At 32.0% G+C, this 19703-nt stretch overlaps 1 protein-coding gene across 2 annotated transcripts in view; it reads left to right on the top strand.

Annotated features, from left to right (window-relative positions):
- Positions 1-16442, top strand: part of LOC143245377 (uncharacterized) — a 217510-nt gene extending 201068 nt beyond the window's left edge. For both annotated transcript variants that reach the window (XM_076491645.1, XM_076491644.1), the window contains exon 3: positions 14825-16442. In XM_076491645.1, the coding sequence (XP_076347760.1) occupies positions 14825-15234 (410 nt within the window). In that variant the 3' untranslated portion in view covers positions 15235-16442. The remainder of the gene's footprint in view (positions 1-14824) is intronic.
- The last annotated feature ends 3261 nt before the right edge of the window (positions 16443-19703 follow it).

Here is a 19703-nt window from a genome sequence, read left to right as displayed (position 1 = left end):
ATATAAAACTTAATGTCTGGTTGAATGTTTAAAATTGTGTGAAACGTAATGACTAGTTGAATGTTTTATATTATGTAAAACATGACTGTTTGAATGCTTTGTATTATATAAAAGTTAGTGTTTCGTTGAATGTTTTATATTATGTAAAACGTAATGACTGGTTGAATGTTTTATATTATATGAAACATAGTGTCTGGTTGAATGCTTTATATTATTAAAAACTTAATGTCTTGTTAAATGCTATATATTATATAAAACTTAGTGTCTGGTCTAATGTTTTATATTGTGTAAAACTTAGTGTCTGGTTGAATATTTTATATTATTAAAACTTAATGTCTGGTTGAATGTTTTATATTATGTAAAACTTAATGACTGGTTGAATGCTTTATATTATGTAAAACTTAATGACTGGTTGAATGCTTTATATTATGTAAAACGTAGTGTCTGGTTGAATATTTTATATTATGAGAAACTTAATGTCTGGTTATATGCTTTATACTATGTAAAACTTAATGACTGGTTAAATATTTTATATTATATAAAATTTAGTGGCTGGTTGATTGTTTTATATTATATAAAATTTTGTGTTTGGTTGAATGTTTTATATTATATAAAACTTAGTGGCTGGTTGATTGTTTTATGTTATATAAAACTTAATGTCTGGTTGAATGATTTATATTATGTAAAACTTAATGACTGGATGAATGCTTTATATTATGTAACTCTTAATGACTGGTTGACTGTTTTATATTATGTAAAACTTAATGTCTGGTTGAATGCTTTATATTATGTAAAACTTAATGTCTGGATGAATGTTTTATATTGTGTAAAACTTAGTGTCTGGATGAATGCTTTATATTATTAAAACTTAGTGTCTGGTTGAATGTTTTATATTATGTAAAACTTAATGACATGTTGAATGTTTTATATTATGTAAAACGTAGTGTCTGGTTGAATATTTTATATTATTAAAACTTAATGTCTGGTTGAATGTTTTATATTATGTTAAACATGACTGGTTGAATGCTTTATATTATATAAAACTTAGTGTCTGGTTGAATGTTTTATATTATGAAAACTTAATGTCTGGTTAAATGCTTTATACTATGTAAAACTTAATGACTGGTTGAATGCTTTATATTATGTAAAACGTAGTGTCTGGTTGAATGTTTTATATTATGAAAACTTAATGTCTGGTTAAATGCTTTATACTATGTAAAACTTAATGACTGGTTGAATGCTTTATATTATGTAAAACATGACTGGTTGAATGCTTTATATTATGTAAAACTTAGTGACTGGTTCAATATTTTATATTATGTAAAACTTAGTGTCTGGTTCAATGCTTTATATTATTAAAAACTTAGTGACTGGTTGAATGCTTTATATTATGTAAAACTTAGTGATTTGTTGAATGTTTTATATTATATAAAACTTAGTGACTGGTTGAATGTTTTATATTATATAAAACTTAATGTCTGGTTGAATGTTTTATATTATGTAAAACAGTGTTTGGTTGAATGTTTTATATTATTTAAAACAGTTTCTGGTTGAATGTTTTATGTTATATAAAACTTAGTGTCTGGTTGAATGTTTTATATTATATAAAATTTAGTGTCTGGTTGAAGGTTTTATATTATATAAAACTTAGTGGCTTGTTGATTGTTTTATATTATATAAAATTTAGTGGCTGCTTGATTGTTTTATATTATATAAAATTTTGTGTCTGGTTGAATATTTTATATTATATAAAACTTAATGTCTGGTTGAATGTTTTAAATTGTGTAAAACGTAATGACTAGTTGAATGTTTTATATTATGTAAAACATGACTGTTTGAATGCTTTGTATTATATAAAAGTTAGTGTTTCGTTGAATGTTTTATATTATGTAAACGTAATGACTGGTTGAATGTTTTATATTATATGAAACATAGTGTCTGGTTGAATGCTTTATATTATTAAAAACTTAATGTCTTGTTAAATGCTATATGTTATGTAAAACTTAGTGTCTGGTTGAATGTTTTATATTATGTAAAACTTAGTGTCTGGTTGAATATTTTATATTATTAAAACTCAATGTCTGGTTGAATGTTTTATATTATGTAAAACTTAATGACTGGTTGAATGTTTTATATTATATGAAACTTAGTGTCTTCTTAAATGCTATATATTATGTAAATCGTAATGTCTGGTTGAATGTTTTATATTATATAAAACTTAGTGTCTGGTTGAGGGTTTTATATTATATGAAACTTAGTGTCTGGTTGAATGCTTTATATTATTAAAAACTTAATGTCTGGTTAAATGCTATATATTATGTAAAACTTAATGTGTGGTTGAATGTTTTATATTATGTAAAACTTAATGACTGGTTGAATGTTTTATATTATATGAAATTTAGTGTCTTCTTAAATGCTATATATTATGTAAAACGTAATGTCTGGTTGAATGTTTTATATTATATGAAACTTAGTGTCTGGTTGAATGCTTTATATTATTAAAACCTAAATTCTGGTTAAATGCTATATATTATGTAAAACTTAATGTGTGGTTGAATGTTTTATATTATGTGAAACGTAATGACTGGTTGACTGTTTTATATTATGTAAAACTTAATGTCTGGTTGAATGCTTTATATTATCTAAATCTTAATGTCTTGTTGAATGATTTATATTATGTAAAACTTAATGACTGGTTGAATGCTTTATATTATGTAAAACGTAATGACTGGTTGACTGTTTTATATTATGTAAAACTTAATGTCTAGTTGAATGCTTTATATTATGTAAAACTTAATGACTGGTTGACTGTTTTATATTATGTAAAACTTAATATCTGGTTGAATGTTTTATATTATGTAAAACATGACTGTTTGAATGCTTTATATTATGTAAAACATAACTGTTTGAATGCTTTATATTATGTAAAACATAACTGTTTGAATGCTTTATATTATATAAACCTTAGTGTCTGGTTGAATGTTTCATATTATGTAAAACTTAATGAGTGGTTGAATGTTTTATATTATTAAAAACTTAATGTCTGGTTAAATGCTATATATTATGTAACTCTTAATGACTGGTTGACTGTTTTATATTATGTAAAACTTAATGTCTGGTTGAATGTTTTATATTATGTAAAACTTAGTGTCTGGATGAATGCTTTATATTATTAAAACTTAGTGTCTGGTTGAATGTTTTATATTATGTAAAACTTAATGACATGTTGAATGTTTTATATTATGTAAAACTTAATGACTGGTTGAATGCCTTATATTATCTAAAACTTAATGTCTAGTTGAATGATTTATATTATGTAAAACTTTATGACTGGTTGAATGCTTGATATTATATAAAACATAGTGACTTTTTGAATGCTTTATATTATGTAAAACTTAGTGATTGGTTGATTGTTTTATATTATAGAAATCTTAGTGACTGGTTGAATGTTTTATATTATATAAAACTTAGTGTCTGGTTGAATGTTTTATATTATATCAAACTTAGTGTCTGGTTGATTGTTTTGTATTATATGAAACTTAGTGGTTTGTTGATTGTTTTATATTATATAAAACAGTGTCTGGTTGAATGTTTTATGTTATATAAATCAGTGTCTGGTTGAATGTGTTATGTTATATAAAACTTAGTGTCTGGTTGAGTGTTTTATATTATGTGAAACTTATTTGTTTTGTATTTACTGAGATATCGCTACATTTACTAACTCAAACACTGTGGCTCCTCTTACCTCTTTTCATCTTTGAAAACGGTACCTTATATATAATTAGTTCTTCATGTAACATGTGAATAATTAATCAAAACCTTAGAATATCTCTTAAACTGTTTTTTCAGCCATTTTCCAGCCAAACAGGCATCAATTCTTTCTTTTGAGATAAACTTTGGTGCTGGTAAAGTAACTTTATAGTTTCTTCGAGCATTCATATTGTTTAATACCCAAATACAGCATTCATATTGTTTAATACCCAAATACAGCATTCATATTGTTTAATACCCAAATACAGCATTCATATTGTTTAATACCCAAATACAGCATTCATATTGTTTAATACCCAAATACAGCATTCATATTGTTTAATACCCAAATACAGCATTCATATTGTTTAATACCCAAATACAGCATTCATATTGTTTAATACCCAAATACAGCATTCATATTGTTTAATACCCAAATACAGCATTCATATTGTTTAATACCCAAATACAGCATTCATATTGTTTAATACCCAAATACAGCATTCATATTGTTTAATACCCAAATACAGCATTCATATTGTTTAATACCCAAATACAGCATTCATATTGTTTAATACCCAAATACAGCTTACTTATTAGATTTGATAAATTATGATGTACGTTTGTGGCATTTATATATATACATTCATATTGTTTAATACCCAAATACAGCTTACTTATTAGATTTGATAAATTATGATGTAAGTTTATGGCATTTATATATATACATTCATATTGTTTAATACCCAAATACAGCATTCATATTGTTTAATACCCAAATACAGCTTACTTATTAGATTTGATAAATTATGATGTACGTTTGTGGCATTTATATATATACATTCATATTGTTTAATACCCAAATACAGCTTACTTATTAGATTTGATAAATTATGATGTAAGTTTATGGCATTTATATATATACATTCATATTGTTTAATACCCAAATACAGCTTACTTATTAGATTTGATAAATTATGATGTAAGTTTATGGATATTTGTTTAATACCTAAATACAGCTTACTTATTAGATTTGATAAATTATGATGTACGTTTGTGGCATTTATATATATACATTCATATTGTTTAATACCCAAATACAGCTTACTTATTAGATTTGATAAATTATGATGTAAGTTTATGGCATTTATATATATACATTCATATTGTTTAATACCTAAATACAGCTTACTTATTAGATTTGATAAATTATGATGTAAGTTTATGGCATTTATATATTAATTTTTATGGTTATTCAAATGTATGCATAAAATCTTAGAAATTATTTATTTTTACATTCTCCATGTGTGAAATATAAAACTGTATACCACAGACCCACGCTTCTTTACATCTCAAACTGTAGACCATAGTTTTACACCTCTTTACATATGAAACTGTAGACCATAAATCTACACCGCTTTACATATAAAACTGTAGACCACAGAGCCACACCTTTTTACATATAAAATTGTAGACCTCAGATCTAAACACCTTTACCTATAAAACTGTAGACCACAGAGCCACACCTTTTTACATATAAAATTGTAGACCACAGATCTACACTTCTTTACATATAAGACTGTATACCTCAGACCTAAACACCTTTATCCATAAAACTGTAGACCATAGATGTACACCTCTTTACATATAAAAATGTAAACCACAGATCTCCACTTCTTTACAAATAACTGTGTATCTAATATTAATTAACGATCCCATATTTTAATTTCGTATTCATTATTTTGTTGTGCCAGAGCATTTAAAAAGTAGATATTTATTTTGAGCTAGTGATGATAATGAACAAACAGGTCGGCTCGACTAAAGATTGTTGTCGTCAGGTTAACAATGGCTCAACCTAGGCCTAAAATCTAATTTCTTATTTACACGATAGCGAGCTACGTTGATTCAACGTAGCTTTATTTATTATCAGTTCCATTGATGTACCTTCAAACAAATCATCAATCAACGTTTGCCCTACCTTACTTTGCTATCTGAGCAAAAGTAAGTGACGATAATGTTAAAAAGCGAGTTGCGACAAAGTAATTAGCAGGTTAAGAACAAAAACATTCATCAAGAAGTATTAACAACCATTACAATAAGAGAGAAGAAGAGATGCACCACGTGTTATAATCAAAACAGAAATTATGTAAACCATTTTTATAACTAAATAAAAAAATAATTGAGGTTCATAACTAAGCGCCATCTTTTAACAAAGAGAACAAACAGTATCAGCACGAACTCAAACTTCAAAGATCCTGACATTGTTTATAAACGTAAAACAAAATTAGGAAAGTCATATGTTCATCTGACTAAAAATTGATCGAGATTTCTGTATAATCATAGAAAATTTGATTTTCAAAAACTTTGTTTCTACTTAAGCACAAAGCTAAATAAAGCTTTATAAGTTTGTAGCCATTTTTTAAAGGTTACGACTTGGTGTAGACATTTCGATTTAGTAAATCAGCTAATTCTGAGTTATTGTTTTACATTCATTATTACTTTCTGTGTCAATTCAGACACCAATAATGTAAGTCTTTCAACAACTTGTACGCCTTCAGGACTGATGCTATTATGTTTCGAAGTTTTAGCTTGTAAATCCTGTAGGGTAACAGTTACTGCATGGGCGTCAATATCTTAGTTATATAAGTACCACATGGTAGATATTTCTTGGTACCAATATTTCAGTTACAGAAGTGCCACATGGTAGGATATTGCTGTGTGCCAATATTTTAGTTATGGAAGTACTACAGTGTAGGACATTGCTGTGTACCGATGTCTTAGTTATAGAAATACCATACAGTAGGATATCACTAAGTACCAATATCTTAGTTATAAAAGTACCAGATAGTAGATATTGCTTGGTCTGCTTGGTACAAATAACTCAGTTATATAAGTGCTACATGATAGATATTGCTTGGTACCAATTTCTTGGTTACAGAAGTGCCAAACAGTAGGATTTGTTAGGTAACAATATCTTATTTATACAAATACCACAGGGTAGGATATTGCTGTGTACGAATATATTAGTTATAGAAGTATCACATGGTACGGTATTGATGGGTACCAAAATACTATAAATAAGAAGAAAACCTAGCAGTGGGTTCAGTCCGACACCAACTCTCAGTAAATTGATGGGTACCAAAATACTATAAATAAGAAGAAAACCTAGCAGTGGGTTCAGTCCGACACCAACTCTCAGTAAATTGATGGGTACCAAAATACTATAAATAAGAAGAAAACCTAGCAGTGGGTTCAGTCCGACACCAACTCTCAGTAAATTGATGGGTACCAAAATACTATAAATAAGAAGAAAACCTAGCAGTGGGTTCAGTCCGACACCAACTCTCAGTAAATTGATGGGTACCAAAATACTATAAATAAGAAGAAAACCTAGCAGTGGGTTCAGTCCGACACCAACTCTCAGTAAATTGATGGGTACCAAAATACTATAAATAAGAAGAAAACCTAGCAGTGGGTTCAGTCCGACACCAACTCTCAGTAAATTGATGGGTACCAAAATACTATAAATAAGAAGAAAACCTAGCAGTGGGTTCAGTCCTACACCAACTCTCAGTAAATGGAACATTTTAAATATAACTTTTTCAAGACAGATATTCTAAAGTCCCACTATATGACTGAGATATGTTGACCATACTTTCACATTACGACCTTTCTCTACAGACAAGATTCGAGAACTATCGGGACAAACACCCTCCAGGAATAGAATTCACAAATAACTAGAATATAGCTTCCATTGCTAGACACGATGGTTATTTACCAGGAAGTTTCTAAGAAACCTATAGATACCAGTAGCTATCTTCACTATTAATAAAACCACCCAGCTGTGTATGACAAGCGTCAAATAAAATAATATTTTAAGAATATGGTAGAAAAACACATAATGATAATCTCTCCTCCCAACTGACACTGAAGTTACTAAACACTCGGTAAGGAAGATAAAAAACAACAACTGACATATACCTACAACTCCCTGTATGAAAGGCTTCACTGTGGGTTTGTAAACAACATGGAGTCAGTCCAGTATTTAGAAACCACAACATAATGGCTGAATTCCAGTAAGTACACGAAAACCATCTAAAGACACAATATTTGTTTATTTGTTTTTGAATTTCGCGAAAGCTACACAATGACTATCTGCGCTAGCCGTCCCTAATTTAGCAGTGTAAGACTAGAGGGAAGGCAGCTAATCATCACTACCCACTGTCAACTCTTGGGCTACTCGTTTATAAACGAATAGTGGGATTGACCATCACATATAGCCGCACCCACGAATGAAAGGGCGAGCGATGATGTTTGGTGGTAATTCTGACCCGCGACCCACAGATTGCAAGTTGAGTGCTCTAACCACCTGGTTATGCCGGGTCGCAAAAACTATTTATGACTACTCCATGGATGTGGACGTCAAAATACAGGAGGAATAAAGAAAGTCAAACAACAGAATCTAGGAACACAGTGAGACAAGTTTCTGCAGTACTGGTGTATCTGTCATACGGAAGAGGATAAGATCATAAGATAAAATGATTAAGATTGTAAAGGGAACTGAATATGTTGATGCATCAGTTTTAATTGCGAGAATTACAAAACTAAAGGACACAAATACAAGTTTTAGAAAAATAGAAGCTAAGATAGTTTTATTTTTCAAATTGGATGATTGGTCTATGGAATGGGTTGCCTTCGAATGTTGTGGAAGCAGTAAATTTGAGTGAGTTTAAAAAAACTTGATAGATATAAATTATAAGGGCTGGTTGTAGTTTTTTAATAGTTTTTGTTTCGCTTAGAGGAGGGTAGAGCCTAGCCCATCATGGCCCGGTGGTTAAGGCACTCGGCTCGTAACTCGCGGGTCGCTGGTTCGAATCTCCGTCACACCAAACATGTTTGACTTTTCAGCCGTGGGGGCGTTATAATGTGATGGCTAATCTCACTATTCACTTACTATTCATCTCACTATTCATTCAAGAGTAGCCCAAGAGTTGGCGGTGGGTAGTGATGATACACTGCTAAATTAGGGACTGCTAGCACAGATAGCCCTCAAGTAGCTTTGCGCGAAATTCCAAACAAATCAAACAGGATCCAGTAGAGATGGACTAACAGAACCCTTGTTATTCATAATTATAATACTCGACAATGCATGCTCCCGTTTTTATTATTGCTACAGAGTATTTTAATTGATACGAAACTGAGGCCAGTGAAGAGTTTAGCATAAACTTAGTTTTTACCAGGTTTCGTACTTAGAAACAACCAAATTACACATATACACATTGTTCACGAAACTCAAATTAATTGATTGTCATAATTTCAAGGGTATATCACGTTTCTCAGTTCCATGTTTCACAATGTTCAGAAATGTTGGAAATCCACAGCATACAACCTTTAACATTTTCTGGTTGTCAAAGTCTTCAAGTCTACGCTAAACACCAGACAGTTGACTATAGTCTTTCATATGAGGCCGTTTCCTTGACAAATGGTTGCTTGTCGGAATATATTGTTTCACAAACATGTGTTTTGTATTTTCATTTCAACCTTTTGTTAAGTTGTAACTGTTGGCAGTAGTCCAATTGTTGCCGACACACGCAACCTTCCCATTTCAAAATTTTCGATCGTTCAGTTATGTTCTGCCACGGTTATGCAGTGTATTAATGAGAAAGATAAACAGTTTTGTTGAGGTTAGCGACAAAGTCACAAGTAAATTAACACCTTTCAATAACCTGTAATTTCCGAGAGATAAAGTTGGTAGCCACCAGTTTCAACCACCAGGTGGCAACAGATAAAAGGTTTATTGAAGCGAAAAACTGAGCAAAATACTATCTGCGTTGTGGACCCGCGGGAATCGATCTAGAATTTTAGTGTTATAAGTTATCGAACTTATCGCTGGACCATTAAGTATCACATACCGAAGTTAGAGTGAGTTCACACCTTGGAAACTTGGGTCTTAATATTCATGTTAATATACACTTTCAATAAGTGTAACATTAATACACTGGTCTTGAGAATTGTCCTTCTTTTGACGGGCTAATCCGCCGTCTTAGAAAAGCTTTTAAATTTAAAGAGATTTTCGCTGTTCCTTGCGATCTTACAGAGCAAGAGAGTTAGAGTAGTTTTTCTTTTAAATGGATTATTTCAAAGTGTTATGAATTTCTAAGACGAAGTGTTTTATGAGAGAAGAGCTGTTGAAATTTATATAAATGTTTACCAAACACCGCAGGTCTCACTCATGATAAAAATGTATTACCACTTGTGATCCATTCACTGAATCTTTTTACATGGTTCCGGATACATTCATCCAAATAATATTATATGCCTCAGATTAGCTCATCCAGATTCTACCACATTTCCCAGAATAGTTCATTCGGATACTACCACATATCTCAGAGTAGCTCATTCAAATACTAGCACATGTTGCGAGATTACTTCACCAGATATGTCTCAGATTAGTTTATTCAGAAACTACCACTTGTCCCAAGATTATCTCATTCAAATACTACCACATTTTGCTAGATCTGCTTATTCAGATATTAACACATTTTCCCAGATATTTTCCGCATATTTCAAAATTAGCTCATCCGAATTCTACCTTATGTTCCTTATTAATTAAGGCTTTGGACTATGTTATAACAGACGCTATTTTGTACACTGGCCAGTTACGTCACCATGGTCGTTAGTGCACATTCTATAGGTTCAATATGATGTTTACTATAGAAGTGGTTATCTGTGGCCAAACAACGAGGAATCGACTTTTATATGAGTCCATCTCATAACCACAAAGGTCTGTCTCAAAAATTGGCAGTAACGCCAGTGGGCACCAGTATTGTCCAGAGAATGAGTCAAGATTCTTCTAGTGATGAATAAGTGTCCGGACACTCAGTAATACATACATCACTGATGGTATTTCAGTTATGGTTCGGGGTTGCATCACTGTAGCTAAACATACAAGTATTATACGCCCAAAGAGAGAGTATACTGCCTCTCGACTATTTCTTTGACCTGTACCTGACCCATTTGTACAACCTTTCTCATGTTTGGTCAGACCAGATCTTATTTTACTTGTTAATGCCAGGGGCGTTATCATTACATTCAACAAATAACCTCAGTAGTCATGGGGTTACAAAGACCTGATAAAAATATTATGTATAAGTTCTTAATCATCAAGTGATGTCAAAGAACTTGTTGACATTTCCTAAACTAAGGAATGATACAAGAGTGTACATGATACAGTTTGACAATCGTTATCATTACATTCAACAAATAACCTCAGTAGTCATGGGGTTACAAAGACCTGATAAAAATATTATGTATAAGTTCTTAATCATCAAGTGATGTCAAAGAACTTGTTGACATTTCCTAAACTAAGGAATGATACAAGAGTGTACATAATACAGTTTGACAATTGATTGGATGTATCAATGCTAGTGTTTCTTCTACACATTCATGAGTACCTTGATTTAACGTCGACTCTTTAAAATGTGTTGGCTAGCCGTACCTTAAATATGATCACACTGTATTCCTGTTCCGTAGGTTTTGAATAACACCATACTGACAATGAATAAGTTGGTTCTGCCATGTTTAACTGACACCGCGCTGTATTCCTGTTCCATAAGTTGTAGGTAATACCATACTGACAATGAACAAGTTGGTTCTGCCAGGTCTAACTGACACCACACTGTATTCCTGTTCAATAAGTTATAGGTAACACCATACTGATAATTAACAAGTTGGTTCTGCCACGTCTAACTGACACCACACTGTATTCCTGTTTCATAAGTTATAAATAACAACATACTAACAATGAACAAGTTAGTTCTGCTAGGCATAACTGACGCGACATTATATTCCTGTTTCATAGGTTGTAGGTAACACCATACTAACATTGAACAAGTTAGTTCTGCTAGGTCTAACTGACGTGACATTATATTCCTGTTTCATAGGTTGTGGGTAACACCATACTAACAATGAACAAGTTAGTTCTGCTAGGTCTAACTGACGTGACATTATATTCCTGTTTCATATGTTGTGGGTAACACCATACTAACAATGAACAAGTTAGTTTTGCTAGATCTAACTGACGCGACATTATATTCCTGTTTCATAGGTTGTGGGTAACACCATACTAACAATGAACAAGTTAGTTCTGCTAGGTCTAACTGACGTAACATTATATTCCTGTTTCATAGGTTGTGGGTAACACCATACTAACAATGAACAAGTTAGTTCTGCTAGGTCTAACTGACGTAACATTATATTCCTGTTTCATAGGTTGTGGGTAACACCATACTAACAATGAACAAGTTAGTTCTGCTAGGTCTAACTGACGTGACATTATATTCCTGTTTCATAGGTTGTGGGTAACACCATACTAACAATGAACAAGTTAGTTCTGCTAGGTCTAACTGACGCGACATTATATTCCTGTTTCATAGGTTGTGGGTAACACCATACTAGCAATGAACAAGTTAGTTCTGCTAGGTCTAACTGACGTAACATTATATTCCTGTTTCATAGGTTGTGGGTAACACCATACTGACAATGAACAAATTAGTTCTGCTAGGTCTAACTGACGCGACATTATATTCCTGTTTTATAGGTTGTGGGTAACACCATACTAACAATGAACAAGTTAGTTGTGCTAGGTCTAACTGACGTGACATTATATTCCTGTTTCATAGGTTGTGGGTAACACCATACTAACAATGAACAAGTTAGTTCTGCTAGGTCTAACTGACGCGACATTATATTCCTGTTTCATAGGTTGTGGGTAACACCATACTAACATTGAACAAGTTAGTTCTGCTAGGTCTAACTGACGTGACATTATATTCCTGTTTCATAGGTTGTGGGTAACACCATACTAACAATGAACAAGTTAGTTCTGCCAGGTTTAACTGACGTGACATTATATTCCTGTTTCATAGGTTGTGGGTAACACCATACTAACAATGAACAAGTTAGTTCTGCTAGGTCTAACTGACGCGACATTATATTCCTGTTTCATAGGTTGTGGGTAACACCATACTAACAATGAACAAGTTAGTTCTGCCAGGTTTAACTGACGTGACATTATATTCCTGTTTCATAGGTTGTGGGTAACACCATACTAACAATGAACAAGTTAGTTCTGTTAGGTCTAACTGACGCGACATTATATTCCTGTTTCATAGGTTGTGGGTAACACCATACTGACAGTGAACAAGTTGATTCTGCTTGGTCTAACTGACGCGACATTATATTCCTGTTTTATAGGTTGTTGGTAACACCATACTGACAATGAACAAGTTGATTCTGCTTGGTCTAACTGACGTGACATTATATTCCTGTTTCATAGGTTGTGGGTAACACCATACTAACATTGAACAAGTTAGTTCTGCTAGGTCTAACTGACGTGACATTATATTCCTGTTTCATAGGTTGTGGGTAACACCATACTAACAATGAACAAGTTAGTTCTGCTAGGTCTAACTGACGTGACATTATATTCCTGTTTCATAGGTTGTGGGTAACACCATACTAACATTGAACAAGTTAATTCTGCTAGGTCTAACTGATACCGCGCTGTAAAAATGTTAATAGTTATGCCACTATGCGGAGTAGATTACGTCATATGTAATTATAAAGCACATGTCAAAGATAATAATTAATGTATAATTAACGATTTATTAATGAAGGTTAATTATATAATTAATATATAAATGACATGTAAGTAAAATCACATACAGTGAAGCATTTAATAACAGAACTTACAACAAAAAAATTATAAAAATAATTTTATCAAATAACAACATGTATAGACCCTACCTTTGTATCAAATAATAACATGTATACACCCTACCTTTGTATCAAATAATAACATGTATACACCCTACCTTTGTATCAAATAATAACGTGTATACATCCTAACTTTGAAGAGTATAATTAGAAACACAATAACTGTGACAGTGATACAAGTTTCTGGTATTTCTGTTTTGTTGGTCTACAAGAAAAGTAATTTTTCTTTTATATTTTTAAATCCATCACGTTTACTATACAAACTTTATCTTCACATAATAAGTTTTACAGTTAAAATAAACTGTATGTTACCACTATACTTTAAAGTTTACTTAATAAATGAAGAACGAATTTTGTATACTGTTGGACTTAACAATCAATAAAAAAAACAACTTTATTTATTATTTCACTTTACGTAACATTACAGAAAGCTAAATGTACATCGACTTTGAGAGTGTTTGCTGTTTAGACGTATCACCTCTACTGGTGGAAAGGACACTCACTTCTAATATTTACGATGAACATCAGTATTTATCGATTATCTGATTATTCTTGCAATGCTTCATAAATTATTAGATCTTTTACACCTAAACATTAGTAAAGCAACTCAACTTATGAAACTAAACGTGAAAATTAAATTATTGTATATAATACAGAGAATTAAACAGGTAATCTTTTCAGTGTGAGTAAATGTTATGTAATATATTATATATAATACTGTATAATAATATATATTATTATTTAATAATAAGAGAGATAAATGTTGGTGATATAACATAATCACATGATATTACTTTATAATGTGATTCTTGTAAAGTTTTCTTTATCAATTTAATTTATTTAGCATATCATATGCATATTAATTACATGTGACGTAATTCATTCTAACTGTTCATATTACATTGAGAGTATGTAATGACATATTAATTTTAATTTAATAAATACTGTTTGTTTAGGCCCGGCATGGCCAGGAGAGTTAAGGGTTTCGACTCGTAATCTGAGGGTTGCGGGTTCGAATCCCCGTCCCATCAAACATGTTCGTCCTTTCAGCCGTGAGGACGTTATAATTTAACGGAAAATCCCACTATTGGTTGGTAAGAGAGTAGCCCAAGAGTTGGCGGTGGGTGGTGATGTCTAGCTGTCTTCCCTCTAGTCTTACACTGCTAAATTAGGGACGGCTAGCGCAGATAGCCCTCGAGTAGCTTTGTGCGAAATTCCAAAAGAAACCTTTTTTATTTGTATATATATAATTTTCTGTATATACGTATATATATGTATATTTGATTCATTTTTCTAGATGGCGTTGTTGACTACTTTGATACACTTAAAGATAGCTGGAAGTTTGAACACATCGGAGAGGAGAGTATAAAATCACCGTGTTCTCTGGATTTCAGCGTGCTTGCTGTCTTGGATGAGGACGACTCTTATGATAAGTGTATATACATTACAACCAATGGAATTCGTGAAAACGTGGGGGATACCGGCTACATGTGGAAGAAACTGACCGATGCTGTCCAGAAGTATTACACAGAACCAAATTCAATCACTGCGGCCATGGCTATCAGCCACCTGAAGGAGAAGGAACCTTATCAGTTTGTACTCTTTCAAGGGAACAAGTATATTATATTGGAATGGAAAAATAATGATTGGGAAACACTGGATTCAGAAGATCAGAACGTTGAACTGAAAGAAACACTGCAACCATAAAAAAAGCCAACTTTACCACTAGCTGAACGATTGTTAACTTTTATTTCTTTTATGTGAACAGGCGTATAAAACAAAAAACGCAGGAAGCCCACTATTAGTCTATACCACACTGTCCCTGTTGTACCACGTGTGTTCCGAAACGTTGTAATTACATCTATACTTAGTAAAGTATCACTGTGTCTGTTGTACCACATGTGTTCACCCAAACTTTATAGCTATGTGTGCATATACCCCGGTACCACTGTCCCTAATGTACCACGTTGGTTCCCAAACTTTTGATTTACATGTAATTTAGTCTACCCCTGTTATACCATCTAAACTATTAAACTTTGTATCTACATGTATATTGAGTCGAGTACAACACCACCCCTGTTGTACCACTGTGTTCTAATAATTTTTACCTTCATGTAATTTTAATAACTACTAACCTACCTATTGTATCACATGTGTTCTCAAACAATGTATCTGTGTGTATATTTAGCCTAGTATGACACAAAAATTTTGTACCACATGCGTTTTTAAACTTTGTATCTACATGTACATGGATAATTTTAAAAATACCACAATATCGTGTGATCTCAGAATTTCTTTCACTATTCTATAATATTCTGAAAAGTATCTTCAATACTTAACAAGTTTCTGTTTGGCTCGGCGCATACCTGCACAATAGGCAATCTGTGATCTCTCCACTGTTGGAAATCGAACGGTATTTTAGTGATTTAAGTTCTCAAAATTACAACTGAACAATCGTGTAACAAAGACGAAGTAATTAACAGCACATATTAATTATTTTTCTGTCACGTAAAATAGATTATTTTGATGTATTAATCAATAATTCAGAGTTGATTGCATACGAATTTAAAAGTTTAGTTTGAATGAGTGAATACAAATGGGGAAAGACAAATAATTGTAAGTGATCTTTCGAACAAAAGTTTTTAGGCTACAAATAAATGTATACAATAGCAGACGATCCTGACGTTTTTGAAAATAACACTAAAGTTGATAAAATGAAGTGTATCGTACATGCAAATAATAATGATGCTTTATTACACAAATGATGCACTGACTTTAAGACCTCTAATCATATTTTACTAACTCAATAATTTATATTTAAACATTAGATCAAGTTAGAGCGTTATGAAATAGCACAGATGCCGTCACTGTTGTAAAATAAAACTCACTAACGAAATAAAAAGTTTTTAACTGCATGTTTTATTGTGTCAGCTTATGTTTGTATAATAAAAACACATAGAACAATTACTTGATGAAAGCTTTGTAATTGAATTTATTTTGTATAAAGTGCGGTTAACCCGTCTAGGGAGATAAGAACAAAACTTTTTTTGTTGTTGACATAGCAAACAAAGTTAAGTTAAAGCACAAAAGAATAAAACATTTTCATCAAAACGAGATGATAAAACCTTTCAAATATTTCGACGCAGTCTATTATTGTCATCTATGTAGCATGGAGTATTTAATCTGTACATCGACAAGAAAATAACACAAAAAATCAAAATAAATAGAAAATTATATGGATTTGAATAGAATAAGCTTGAATAAATTTATCACATCCAGAATACACGTAAGGGAAAACATTATTATCAAGTTAACTGTAGTATATTTTAATGTTTATTCTCATATGCAAATATGAGTCAAAGAAAATTATATCACACTGGTAAATCAGATTTATGTTTTTAACTGTAAACCTTTCATTATTTGGTAATTATCTTAACTACAGATCACTTGTATGTTATCAAACTAACACGGTTAACCTTTCCATTCGCTAACAAACTTTGTTAGGCTTAGCACTGTGTTTCATTCACTGATGAACTCTGTTAAGTTAGGCATTCCTTCCCACCTACTGACTGACGCAGTTAGGTATACTACTGTTTTTCATTCACTGCTGAACTCTGTTAGGCATTGCACTTCTAACCACTTACTAACTTGGTTAGGCCTAGTACTCCTTCCTATTCGCTTGACAGGTTGGGTTACACCAACTACTACTCCCTATTCTCCGACAGACTTGATTAGGCCTACTACTCATTATAATTCACTGATAAGCTTGGTTAGGTCGATAAAAATTAATTGATTTTTATATTTAGTTCCAATGCATGATCTAGACTTGTTGTTCTAGCTATATTTTCTTGTCCAACAATATTTTACCTTTCGTTCTTTTGTAGAAAATAATGAGGACAAAAAAGTCAAGTCTTAATGTATCAATGACAATATAAGAGAGGTGATATAACATGTTTCGTTACAGCATAATCAGTTTATATAAGTAACGTGGAGTACGGGTTAGCTCCGTGGTGGACCTCTAGATTTCGGAACTGGCGAGAAGAGTTTGAATCCATACAGTGATGTAAATTATTCCCAGTACTTTAAACTGCGGGTTCTTTATAAAAGTAGTAGTCAATCTATTGGTGTGGAAGGTGAGTGGTATGGTACGACTGAATGGGTGCCTTTCTTCCAATTAGTTGTTCAAATTAGGGCCATGGCAGATAGACTTAGTAGCATGAGCAGAAATAAAAATTATAACTAGAAAGCACAAATACTTTAACATAATTCCTTATTAAACTTTTTGTTAATACACCACTAGGGTCACAACATAACAACAATGTTGCTTGTACAGGATATACAGAGCATGTCTTTGTAATAAAAGGGAAATGGAAGTTAGTTTAACCTATACAAGATGTAGAATATAATTTCAAGCAGATTTAAATAACTTTATTTTTAGTACTGGCTGTCAAAAGAAGCTGAGAACACATTACGTTCGTAAAATGAACAATAATACAGATAAACAATGTATTAAAGTACATTATATTTGTCATTTCTTATTGCAAATTGTGTATTTTACACAGAATCAAGCTAATAAGATGGTACTTACCAAACAACAACTAGTCATTTATAAGGTGGTACTTATCAAACAACAACTAGTCATTTATAAGGTGGTACTTATCAAATAACAACTAGTCATTTATAAGGTGGTACTTATCAAACAACAACTAGTCATTTATAAGGTGGTACTTACCAAATAACAACTGACTATTGATAAGGCGGTATTCACCAAACAACAACTAGTCATTTATAAGGTGGTACTTATCAAACAACAACTAGTCATTTATAAGGTAGTACTTATCAAACAACAACTAGTCATTTATAAGGTGGTACTTATCAAACAACAACTAGTCATTTATAAGGTGGTACTTATCAAACAACAACTAGTCATTTATAAGGTGGTACTTATCAAACAACAACTAGTCATTTATAAGGTGGTACTTATCAAATAACAACTAGTCATTTATAAGGTGGTACTTATCAAACAACAACTAGTCATTTATAAGGTGGTACTTACCAAATAACAACTGACTATTGATAAGGCGGTATTCACCAAACAACAACTAGTCATTTATAAGGTGGTACTTATCAAACAACAACTGACTATTGATAAGGCGGTATTCACCAAGCAACAACTAGTCATTTATAAGGTGGTACTTACCAAATAACAACTGATTATTGATAAGGCGGTATTCACCAAACAACAACTAGTCATTTATAAGGTGGTACTTATCAAACAACCACTAGTCATTTATAAGGTAGTACTTATCAAACAACAGCTAGTCATTTATAAGGTGGTACTTATCAAACAACAACTAGTCATTTATAAGGTGGTACTTATCAAACAACAACTAGTCATTTATAAGGTGGTACTTACCAAATAACAACTGACTATTGATAAGGCGGTATTCACCAAACAACAACTAGTCATTTATAAGGTGGTACTTATCAAACAACCACTAGTCATTTATAAGGTAGTACTTATCAAACAACAGCTAGTCATTTATAAGGTGGTACTTATCAAACAACAACTAGTCATTTATAAGGTGGTACTTATCAAACAACAACTAGTCATTTATAAGGTGGTACTTACCAAACAACAACTGACTATTGATAAGGTGCTACTTACCAAACAACAACTGACTATTGATAAGGTGGTATTCAAAAATGCAAACTAACGTGGCAGGTGTTTAGTTCAGAGAGAGAGAAATCAGAGAAATTCTCTCTCCAACTGCGATATTCAGGAACGTTGTGGTTCCTCTTCGTCCCCTTTCGTGGAAGGTTATTGAATTTACGTGTTTTTTTTCTTTTATTTTGACTCTTTTTGGGTGAAGGAGTGAAGTTGGTCATAATTAATATTCATGAGCGAGGCAAAGGTAGCACCGGAGAGAACAGCCAGAACTCGTCCAGAAAGGCAGATAGATGTCAAAGTAAATATGAACATAAACGCGAAACGACCCGATTCAGGGCATGACAATAAAGTTGCCTGGGCTGGGATCTAAAGATCCAATGCCTAAATTTTTGCTGTGAGGGGAAACGGGAGCGCCCCGAGAAAACCCACTTTCACAGGACAGGCGCCGAAAGTTTTACCTGTCCTGTGCCCGAGACCTGAAAAAGAAAATACATATTATTTACGT

This window comes from Tachypleus tridentatus, chromosome 2, assembly GCF_004210375.1.
Source record: "Tachypleus tridentatus isolate NWPU-2018 chromosome 2, ASM421037v1, whole genome shotgun sequence".
Taxonomy (NCBI): Eukaryota; Metazoa; Arthropoda; class Merostomata; order Xiphosura; family Limulidae; genus Tachypleus; species Tachypleus tridentatus.
This window is presented reverse-complemented; position numbering and strand designations above follow the sequence as displayed.